Source organism: Oryzias melastigma, linkage group LG12, assembly GCF_002922805.2.
Source record: "Oryzias melastigma strain HK-1 linkage group LG12, ASM292280v2, whole genome shotgun sequence".
NCBI classification, from domain to species: Eukaryota; Metazoa; Chordata; class Actinopteri; order Beloniformes; family Adrianichthyidae; genus Oryzias; species Oryzias melastigma.
The window spans coordinates 13,792,935-13,804,814 of NC_050523.1; the positions used below are offsets into that span (position 1 = coordinate 13,792,935).

The 11,880-nt window shown below is 38.1% G+C and overlaps 1 protein-coding gene across 3 annotated transcripts in view; it reads left to right on the forward strand.

The window, feature by feature from the left end:
• The window catches only part of LOC112163075 (AP2-associated protein kinase 1), an 18,998-nt gene extending 7,342 nt beyond the window's left edge, over nt 1–11,656 (forward strand). Inside the window, exons 15-21 of one of the 3 annotated variants that reach the window (XM_024299208.2) lie at nt 873–959; nt 1,145–1,231; nt 1,481–1,588; nt 2,078–2,245; nt 3,326–3,433; nt 8,514–8,585; nt 9,477–9,712. In XM_024299208.2, the coding sequence (XP_024154976.1) occupies nt 873–959; nt 1,145–1,231; nt 1,481–1,588; nt 2,078–2,245; nt 3,326–3,433; nt 8,514–8,585; nt 9,477–9,568 (722 nt within the window). In that variant the 3' untranslated portion in view covers nt 9,569–9,712. Of the gene's footprint in view, nt 1–872; nt 960–1,144; nt 1,232–1,480; nt 1,589–2,077; nt 2,246–3,325; nt 3,434–3,729; nt 6,643–8,513; nt 8,586–9,476 lie in introns of those variants that run through there. The other 2 variants (XM_024299207.2, XM_024299209.2) reach the window with 2 other exon arrangements.
• The last annotated feature ends 224 nt before the right edge of the window (nt 11,657–11,880 follow it).

Here is an 11,880-nt window from a genome sequence, read left to right on the forward strand (position 1 = left end):
CTGTCTCCAGCGGCCCCCGGCTGATTTGAGTTTGAGACCCCTGATTTATGCCAACCACTTTAGGATTTTAGTAAATATACATCTAGCCTCTTAAAAGGCTTGTTTTTTGGTGTTAAAAGCCATTTTTTTTGCTACATTGTTGAACGACCCATTTAGATTAAAGTTTAACTTTCAAGCAAATGACCTCTCATGTTGCAGTGCTCAGGTTCAGGGTTGACATTATGGTCAACTCAGTCACTATAGGTCCCATAGTTTTGTAGCTTTAAAATGCCAAGGTGTACCCCGCCTTCACCCAACAGTAACTGGGTTGGCTCCAGCACCTCCACGACCCCGAAAGGTATTCAGCGGGTTCTGAAGACGGAATAAAAATGAGCCCATATCATTCACCGTCCTCTACTGTGTTGGAACAAACCTAGACGTGTTGTATTTGTGTCACAATGCCAAATCTGTCATCTCCTGTCTCTGTAGAGTCTGGGATGTTTCTTTTTTTTTTGATTCTCCAGTTCTCCAAAAATAGTCCAACTTTTATTGTACTTTCTGGAATCTTAAACCCCAGATTGTTTTAAATTGGTCTTAACCTTTCCCAGACTAATCTTTAATTATTTCTACTGATTATTGAAGATGCCGTTCCTCCTTTGTGCGCTTTTAGGTCACACTGGTGGAACAAATCTCCTTTTCATGGTGTCAGCATCCAATAAATTATTGCTTCTTCACTTTGGCTTAAGAGCCAGAACATTTATTTTAAAAGGGTGTTTTTCTCTGTAAGACATAAAAATTGCTCTTTTAAAAAATATATTCCCTTCTGCACAGTGTTCAAAATACTATCTATAATGTATGACAAGATTTTTTGGTATGTTTTGTTTTTTTACTAGATGTGCTATCAAATAATGAGGTGAAATCATCTGAAGATCTGATTCCAGGTCTACTGACCTCAGCTGTGGAAACTTCTCAGCAAACTGGTAAACAACCATTTAAGTGTAAATTAATGTATTTAAGTTCAAAATGTGTACTTTTAAAGTTAGCCTCTTTTTATTCAGCTGTAAAACTACAACATGTTTGAGTTTAAAGTAAATTGGATCTGGTGGAATTGTCTGTCTGCTTGCATCTTCAGCCTGTTCATCATTCTTTTTTAATCATGCCGTAGTTGAGAAGCCCCCTATTCCGGATTCAGAGGCCTCGCTGTTGGCCGTCCCTGATGCTTTCCATGCCCTCAACCTGTCAGATGCTCCCGGTAAATATCTAGATCCGTTCCTGCTATTTAGCTTTTGCAGCTCCGAAAACTAATGTCCATTTATTTGTTTCTGGAAACTTCAAATGTAAAAATATTGTAATGGGGACAATCTTAATTATCATAAACAATAATTAAATCAATCTTTAAAGTTATTCTCAGCCTGCTATAATCAAAGTCTTCTTTGTTTTAAGAATTTTTGTTAAAGTTGTTTGATCCTCTAGTTTATATACTGTCTCTTCTGTTCTTCAGAGAAGCTGATTGAAGGCCTAAAGTCACCGGACACGTCTTCACTCATGCTTCCTGACCTGCTGTCGCTCTCTGATCCTTTTGGAGGGTCTGTGGAAGAGTCTGCAAAAGGTGGGAACAATAACCAGGGAAATCGATAGGAAATTCCTTCAAAGCTTTGCATACTGTGGAGGGCTGCTGTCTTTAATCTGAGGTTTGGGAAAGAAAACAGTGTCTGGCGACATGTAGGCTTTTCTACATGTGTGCAAATAAAAACGTCAATGGTTTGCAAAGCAGACATTTTTTTCATCAAGGTGAGTAAACCAACAGTTTTACATTAACAGCAGGTGTGTGAAATGTCTGCCTGCACTGATTATCCTACAGAGCTGGTTTCTGGCCTCTAAAGTTTAAAGATTATTTCTTTTTTTTTCTGGTGTTGAATGTTTAAAGCTGTTGCCCCCTTGTGGTCATGGTGGACATAACAAGTATTTTGACACTTTTCTTTGATTTCCTAATTTAATTGGGAGGGTCTGTGCTGCATTTTTTATTTATTATTTCATAATATTCCTCATTATTGTCTCTATTTGATGAAACTTGTCATCTTTTGTTGTCCCATCACAGACCCTCTCACTGCTGAAGACTCTCTTCTTGGCTGCTCCCTGATCTCGGGTCTGCCCACCTCAGCTGCAGCAGGAAGCGCCCCTTCCGCTCTGTCCTCCGGTCCCACCTCTGCAGCTTCTGCTCTGGACGATTTCAGCTTGTTGTCTGGAGAGTCGGCGTCCAAAACAGGTGTGTTTCCAAAAGTGGAATTTAAAATATTGCAAGAGACGTCAATTTGAGTGGCCTCAGTAGGTTCCATACTGCCGTATAGGAGACCGGGATTTGTTCCCCCGGAAGTGCGATGAGCTTAATCTGTTTTACTTAAGAATTGGTAAAATAAAATAAATAAATAGATTTTTTTCTTCTCTGACGGAGACATTGGTCATCACCTAGTTCTATGATTTATCTGCTTGTTTTGGCTAACATTTGTTCTTTTTAATGATGTTTTTTATGATCTTTTACAACCTTCTTCATAAAAGCTGTTTTTTTACTGTCATAATATTGTTTTTACAAAATTTATTGGTGTTCATTTAATGTGTTTTATGTGCTTTTTTTTCTTTTGGAACAAGGACACTGTACAGGTTTTATTAAAAGCCTCCTTAACTGGAAGTCTAATGTATCTTGCCATTTCAAATAGATTAAATCAGTTCCTATTCTGCTGCAGAGAATTGTGGGTCCAAATACAGTGATGGCCCAAATTGTTTAACTTTTAGTTAGGCCTGCAGACGTCCCCTAAATCAGCAGGAAGGTACTTTTGCAAACAATCCGTGGCGTGTCTATCCATCTTAATCCTCATAAACGATCTAAAAATCAATTTTTTTAATCTACGTTTTATATTGAAGTCATGATCTTCATTGTTCATTTGGCTGCATTTTGGTGCCAAATTGCACAATTTGATTTTTGATTCTCTAGTTCATAATTGATTTTATGATTCAATTAAATATTGATTAAATTATTAAAATGTTCATAAAAAATGTGTTAAAAAAGCTTTTGTTCAGTAACCATGTTTTTTTGAGTGTACAGAAACTTTTATTAAATAAAAAGTAGAATTTTTTTTTTTTACATGAAAAAATAAAATATTTTGTTTCTTCTGTAAAAACAAAACAAGAAAAATCAATGTATGCATTTGATGAAATATTACTGCATTTCCTATTTACAATTGATTTAAATGAGTTTTTTAATGTTTTTTTATTGTAGTTTTTACTCATCCTCTTTGTTAAATGTTCTATTCTTTGAAACAAACAATGAACCAATCCTCTATTCCTGCAGACTCGTCTCTTCTGATCTTGGACTTTGAGTCTCAGCAGACCAGCGCAGAAGCCCCAACAGAGGACGAGTTTGATCCTATTCCCGTCACGGGCCGAAAGAATTCCCAAGGTAAGTCCTATAGGTTTCCAGGAGAACACCTAAGAGGGTTAATGATTTTATATGCGCCAAAGCAGCTGCTGGGATTTTCTTGACTATTTTTTAGCCGTGATAATACTCCGTTATGACAATTTCTGATAGGTTTTTGGACAAAGTGGTTCAAACCTCTCTTTCTGGGTGGATGTCTCCCTTCCTCTTTGACTGCTTTGGTTACCTGTTCTGACTCCCACTCCTCTGCTTCTCCTCCCCCCTTCTTTTGCCTGTACTCGTCTCCTCCCCCCTGCCTCCCCCCTTGTCTCTCTGGCCAGTTTCAGGAGGCCACTCGCGCAGTAACAGTGGTGGCTCTGAATCCAGTCTGCCCAGCTTGGCCCGCTCCCTGCTGCTGGTGGACCAGCTCATCGACTTGTAGGCCCCTCCCTCACCTCCCTGATCCCCTCATAGAGGCTGTAACACTGGATAATAGTCTGGCATAGCATAGCAACAATCAACCCTGTCATCATTGCTAGTCGACCGCCCCCCCTCTGCTGTCATCTCCATTACAGTTCCAACCGTAGAACGCCCTTCACCTTTCAGCGCTTCTCCATTCCTGCTCTCCACATCATCTCCTCGCCTCTCATTTCCATCTTCATGCTCTCTCTCTCTGTCGTGGCCATTCATCACGTGTTGCTCATTAGCAAGGGTTTGACAGATTACTACCATCATCCATTTAAGAATTGAATCTTTCTGCCAGTCAGGAAATATTCTGTAGTTCATTCCAACCAAACTGCATCATGTCTTATAGTAAGCATTAGAAAATCATTATTGTAATGTAAAATAGGCATAGCTGTAAGTGGTTGTAGTTCTTGTGCACAAGTGAACTCGTCATCGTCCGGCTTTTTACCCCTCTCCCCGGGTTTATTTTGCACATTTTTATAAAGGAGAAAAAAAAGATGGGATTAAGAGCAGAACTCTGACTTCACTGATTTGCACAGATGCATTTTGCTACCTATGTCACAGCTGTATGATGGAGGATCCTCCTTCAGTTCAAGCTACTGTTGATTTGATTGAAAAAAAAAGCATCAAGTTTAGTCCCAACATGAGGCAGGACAGCTATGAAAGATTGATGCTTTAGTGCCATAATGTGATCGGAACAGGCGTATTTAAAAAAGCTCCAGAGATGCAGTGCAAGACACAGAACCTGAGCTTTTAAAGCCACGACTCGTCCTCATACGCAGCTCCTCTGAGCTTTTATTCATTTAGTTTTATCACTTAAAACAAGAAGAGCAGCTTGTTTCATTGCCTAAATGCATGAAGCTGTGATACAATCTGAGGATTAAGCTGCATTAGGAAACACTAGCAAACAATAGCAGTAAGATCTAGGCTAATAATTTCTATAAAGACCATCTTGCCAACACATTAACAGTCATTCCACGTTGTGCACGCCCCCCCTTACAAAGCATTCCTCTCATTTCTTTACCCCTAATTGATGTAAATAGACATTTGACTCCTGCAGACTCTTATCCAGACCGTAAAAATTCTATTGTCATAAAGCTTTACTTGTGGAAGACATATTGCTTTATTTGTGAATCGTGTCATATAAATGTATATAAAGATATTTATGGCATTGTTTTCCTTGTTAATACATGTTAATATAGATAGAGTGTGAGAAAATGAATGTAAGAAATAAATATTAGTCTATAATAAAATCTATCTATGATTCTAAACATCATAATCATTCTAGGATATTGGAGAATATATGAATATTTCATTCCTCCTTGTGGATTTTTCTTTTTTTTTCTGAGTTCTATTGAAATGTCAGAAAATGAAAAAAAAAAAAGTATAAATGATGTCCTAGTCTTTAACTGTTGTGAAGGATTAGGCCGAATCCCTTATTCTACATCTGTGAAAAAAAAGGAAATGAGCCTGTGTTACTTTTGTTTACATGGACTTATGAAGGATTATATTTATATTCAGAAAAGTCTTCTTTAAGGGAGGAGTTAGGCTTAGGAATTTAGTCCATTGAATTTGTGCTTTTGAAGCTTTCTTTCTTTCTTTCTTTCTTTTGCTCATTTTCTGTGCTCACAGGATTCATATCAAAAAGCATGGCAGTGTTGTTGAATGTTGCGTTTACGTGTGCCGGTAAAACGATGTTCGGAGTGTGCGTGCCCGTGAGCGTGCTTCGAGTTTGAATTGTGGGGTTGTGTTTTCCAGTAGCATACTCGTGTTTGTTGTTTTGCCGCAAAATGCGACGACGTGAACTAGAGTTGTCGGTAAAAATCTCCTCTAAAAAGCACAGACCTCTCCTCCCTCCTTCCCTAATTCTCTCAGGTAGTCTCTGAGAGGTGGACACTGACGTTCTGCTCCCCGTCTCTCCGTCCTTTAGACATCATGCTTTTAAAGTCACCCACTTTCATGCGCGAGGGGCTCTGGGACTTGATGATCACACGGCATTAGCTGCTGAGGGTCAGGAAAGGGATCGACTCCAGTCAACGTTACACAGTTAGATGTTTCTGTAGGGTCAAACAGAGGTAAACCTGCATGATTAGATCATACTTTTGGTTAGTTTATTTTGTTTACAAGAAAAAAATAAAGTGTTCTTTTTGATCAACAAATCTTATCAAGATTTATAATTTTGAAACTATGATAAGTAAAAAGTATTGCATCTAAGTGTAGCAGTTAATTGTTTAAAATATATATCTATTTTAAAGTACATGATCAAGGAAGTGTGCCAAATGCATGGATTGCACCTATTATTCACCTTTTTGTTCTTTTGGAATCACTTCCTTAATTTGTGATTTGTTCAGTCTTAATTTCAAGCTTAATTGCATTTTTTTGGGTATTTAGCAAAAGAAGCCATTTTTTATCAGTTGCACGGTCGCTCGCAAAATACCGAGCTTCATTTGCTTCTGATCCTTCCTCTGAACCCCCCACAATCACTCACAGTCACTGTTTGAACCTATGCAACGCCAGAGCTTTCTCCCTGTAACCGCCTGTACGCAGTTGTAGTCAGTAAAGCCAAGCCAGAGCTGATGTGAAAAATGGTAGCCCCTCATTTTTTTTTTTTTTTTTCCTGCCAAAAGAGAAAACTGTCGGTTATCTGATCTTAATGAGTGTTTTCAGACGCCTTCTGTCATTATGGCCCAACCCTGCGTCAGAAATGTGATATTGTGTGCTCCTTCTATTTTTGTGAGATGACTTAAGAGTAATAAAGGGATGGCAAATAAAGTACAAATGTGAATGTTGATGTGTTCTTGGTGTTGATTCTCAGTTTAGCTGCAGTGAAAACATCTATAACAGGTCTGACCAGTGTGTGTTTTTAAAAAAAAATGATATGTGCTTAACATACTTCCAGCTGTTTTCTGTGATTTTTATGAATCAAACAATTACAGTTACTCAAAGTATGAACTATATTAGGGGTGTATGAAAAATTGATTTGGTGATTTATAGTAATAGTTCATTTGGCGATACTTGTATCAATTAAAAATGCTGACAAGGTGATATTTAATTAATTATTTATAAGCATCGTTCAGCGTCTTACTTTTGCCTTCCACCTAAACCCCAGACCACTAGTACTGGATAAACCACATTTAGAAATGTTAAAAAAAAAACTTCACACTATTTCCTCAATCATACTTGTTAGTTAAAAGACATTCAGTCTGTTGTTTTTTTTTCTATTGAAAAAAATTAGACAATATTTGTTGTTCCCTATTAGAACAAATATTTCTTAATTTACAAAAAGCAAAGCACCATGAATTTGCTTGGGTAAAAGCAATTTGTAGTTGCAGTGCTAAGTGTTCTGATCATTGAATAAAATTAAGTTTACAATTTAATTACCATGAAATGTGTATTAATATTCATATAGTTTTTTTTTTCAAGTCAAAATCTTTAGAAAAATAGTTAAACTGTTCTGGTTCTGTCTTGGGATATATCGCGATATATATTACATACAGTATTAAGCCATGTATCGCGATATGAATCGTATCGCCAGACTCTTGCCAATACACACCACTAAAGTATATATATTGTAAAACATTTTTTCAATGTGAAAATATACCAGGAAAGCAGTTAAATCAAAACTTGGCAAAAATAATCTTTTATTTTGATGTTTGAAGAGTTTTTTTTTTTTAAGTTTATTCTTGATTTTAAAAAAAAAATGGACATGCCACCCTCTGTGAGCTGAAGCTTATCTAAGATGACAAAAGATGTTGTGGAAAAATTTAACATGGTCTAAAAAAGTGAATCAAATGAGAAGAGGTTCTGGTCCAAACCCTGGATCTGTGGAGCTTTGATGTGATTAGAGCACACATGGTAATCTGAGCTGCTGTCTGTGATTCTTAAGGACGCAGCAGATGCTGTTGTCATCTTGACTCATTTCACAGAGCTAATGCTGAGCATCGCTACAAGAGTCTGGATGTGGAACTCTCCTGTTTGCAGTCCACATATAGCTGATGTAAAACTGTAAGATTTTGAAGCAAAAAAGCATTTTCACACAGTTCTGATGCTTTTTGCTTAGTTTCTTAAAAGTAAACGGTGTCTTTGAAGCCATTTCTCTGGAGTCTTCATATTTCATGTTTGCTGGACTTCTTGAGGTGGTGAGAGTTCTTTTGTGTCCAAGTTTGTGATCTTTGAGTTCAGCTCCTGGAAATTGGGAGTCAAAACAACATTGTTTATTTTTTGTAGAGGTTAAGAAGTCATAAATGGGGACCGACCCAATTCTAATATTCCAAAACCAAAAATTTACAGCAGTTAACTTGACATTTTCTACAATGTTATAGTGCATTTTGAACCTAGACTGTTACGTTTGTGCAACATTTTTGATGATTTAGCACATGCCCTCTTTCAAGAAATTCAAAAAAGACAATGGTTAAAAACAGATGAAAGGGAGTTATAAATGAAAAAAATAATCAAATGTGTAAATCTACATCATGACTCTGCTTGGGTAGGGCCAAACATCTCATCAGGTAAGAAAGAAAGCAAGCTTTTTACTTGTTTGTCTTTACATCTCAAGCTTTTTCTATGTGCATGTGTCTGTAACTGGTTATTTTTTTAAATTCACTGTACCCCCAGATCATTATTTTGGTGTTAAAATATATTTTTCTTTATCTTTCGGCAGCCTTCTTTTGGAGTTGCCTTGGAAACTTCCCAGAAGTGTCTGAAAAAACTAGTGTACATCAAGGCTCACTAGATAAGTGAATATAGACCTCAATGCATTGACATTTGAAGAAAAAAAAAGTACATTTATTTTTTTTATTAATAGTCCAAGGTTTCATCATCGGAGCACAGTGGATTCCTAATTAGTCTTTCCATAATGTTAATCTCAAAATGTTGTGAGTATGTGACCCTGGATAGTCCCACACTATATAGTCTCTTAGGGTCACTGCACTCTCCTCTATACCTTACCTTTAATTCTTGTAACACCTGGACCATTTCTTACCAGAATTTCTCCTCTATCTCACATTTAACCGTGGGAACATTCAACATCACACCTTAAATATTCAGACTCATCATCCTAAATCTCATCACCTTCAGAACATTTTTCAGCAAACACCTCCTTAAGGATCACTCCTCTATTCTTCTTTCCATTCTTGAGATAAAACTGCTTAAAGCTGCTTCCAATCGATTTCTTGCTCCTTTATCTGGCCCCTTAAACACTGAATATCCTCCATTACTCTTTCCATCGTTGGTCAACTCTAGTGTTTTCTGTCCGTATATTCATAGTTTGAGATTTAAACCCATTTCTTTCTTTTTCTGCCTTTAAACACGCCTTCCTCTTTTCCTTTGATCAACACACTCAAATTTCCACCCACACCTTATGGGTCAACATCCCCAATGGTGGTTGTTGTTAACCCAATTTTAGTATTGAAATATGTTTACAAATGTCCAAGATATGGGTAAGAAATCAAATTTACACATGGATGTCTTAAGATCTTTGAAAACTACATCTTTGTTTTATTTATGTTGCATTTCATTTGATTCATGTGTCAAATCAAACATCCCTTTTTGTTTAAAGCGTTTGAGTGTATAGCAGAAGTGAAAGGAACGCACCTGTCTGACTTTTCTCCCGTCTTTCCCACACAGACCTGCAGAGGGAGCTCAGCAGTCATGAACTGCGAGCCTCTCGGCCTGCAGCCTCTGTGTTCCCTGCTAAGGAAAAGCAGAGACAGATGATCCAGCAGAGGACCGCCTCGTGTGCCAGCAGTCAACACATGCTGCTGTCAGATGAGCGGAGCATTCATCATCACCCCAAACAAGCGTCTTGCCCGAGCTTCCACTTCATACCTGTCACCCAAGAATCCCAGCTCCAGCCTCCGCTCAGCCCGGTGACCCCTGATGTCTTCCAGCTGGCTCCTTTTAAAGCACCAGGAAAAGGAAGCACGATGGCGTTCCGCAGCTCCTCCTTTTCTGGATCTCATAAATCACCAGAGGCGCCCGATGTTTTTCTTCAGACGCCGTTTGGAAAAAGACCAGAAAGCAGTAAAGCTGAGCTGAACACACACATACTGAATCCTGCCACACAGCAGACCCAGAACAGCAGCCAGTGTCACCTGCTGACGGTTTCACCTGCTGCCGCTACGCATCCGTTCAGTTTTGGCGCAGCACCACAACCGCCACGCCCGGAGGCGCCGCTGTTCCAGCAGCCGGTGGCGGTGCAGCGAGTGGTTTCCAGAGTGGGTCAGAGGGCTGCAGTGAGCTCGGTGGCTGTGGGGCCTCTGTACTCCTGGACTATAGGAGGGAAACCTCTGAATGACCCCTTCACTGCTGCACCTTTTCAGCCAAGATGCTCTCAGGGAAAACCTTGATCCTATCAGTTCTTTTTAAAGGCGAAAAAAGGGATTCCAATGCAGTTATGAAAGAACCCAAAGTATATTTTATTATCAGTATTAGCGAAATTCCTGATAGTTTATTTTTACGGTTAAAGTGCAGTTTTAGTTGTCATTTTGAGATTATTTCAGCAGGTATTTAGTCATTTGAAAGTCAGCTTCTACCTCAATCTCTGCTCCCAAACTTTAAAACGTATCAGTATTTCCCAAAGAGTCAACTAAAGTCGACGTCAAACTGTTTTGATTTATCAAAGAAGTACTTATTTAAGCAGATCTTTGTTTTTGTCACATTTTGTCACATGTGCTTTAATGTACGATGCTTTAATGTGCCTTTAATGTACGATCACCAAAAACGGCTCTGAGGACACTTTATTATCATGACTGTAAAGTTTGCATTGTTGCTGGAAGCCAACAAATAGTGAGTTCAGTGTTTCTTTAATCTTTTTTCCCGAAGATCTCCAACTCATCTGAGAGTTAACTGTGTTGCTTTAATTTATCTCATTGATGTGGTTAACAATTTGGACTGACTTTCTTTTTCTGTTTTCAGTGTTAAGCCTGTCGTCTTAAGAGTTGCACCGAGGCTTTGTGAGTTCACTATGCAGTCCAAATGTAAAGTGAGATTTTTTTTTTTTGTATACCTAAAATAAGACAGTGAATGGTCACTTTAGGGCACTTTCACATTAGCATAGTCCGGTGTTGGTTTGATTTGGTTTCACACTACTTAGAAACAGACATGTAGTTACAGCAGCTGCTCAGTTGGGGGCGATATTGCCTGCAATGAACCCCAAAGAAAACAGAAAAGTAAGAAAAAACTCCCTTTGACTGTCATACCGACACCTTTACATTCTTTCCTGCACCTCATTTGTCAATTAGTTCATTTTGAGCCTCTTTAGGTTCAAACTATTTCCATCACTGGGTGTGTTTACACTTTAGTGACCTGGTTAAATCAACTCATCTGAGTAAGCTGGTTTTCATTAATGTCATGTAAGCAAAAAGTGTAAAGTAATCAGAGTAAAAAATGTAATTTTCCAAAGTAGAACTCTCCAAGATCACAGCTGCACAAAATTTATCTCTTGACACATGGCAATTTGAATTTAATATGCTAAAAAACATGGATTCCAATCTCACAGATGCATCCTTAACTACATCCTGGTTCATGTTCGGTAACCTGAGACCCAACCTTCACTCCTTCCAACTTTATCTGGTCATCCTAAGAGACTAACCCTGGTGTTGACCCAAAAAGTCCAGTGTGAAAGTGCCCTTTCAAGACCAGAATGCATTGCACTGAAGAAAATGAGAGTTAAATAGCTCTACGTTACTTTCATAATAAGCTTTTTCTGCTTCTTAAAACAACTGATTATGTTTTATTTTGTGATTTTTCTTGAGTAAAGAAGTTGTATAGATTTTTAATATTAAAAAAATTGCAATTTTAAGCGTAAGAGATTGGAGAGGATTTTTTTAAGTATTTTTGTATATAATAAATGACTAACCCTTTAACACCGGAGCTCCAGTGTTGATTTTCTTTAATGTACTGTGATTTTTCAAGCGTTGACACAATCAACACGGCCGCTTTCCTCCTTTAAATTCTGCTGGAGTTACGTTGATTGTGGTAACAGTCGAAAAGTTACAGAATGTTAAAGATTTTGTGTTTAAGCGTCA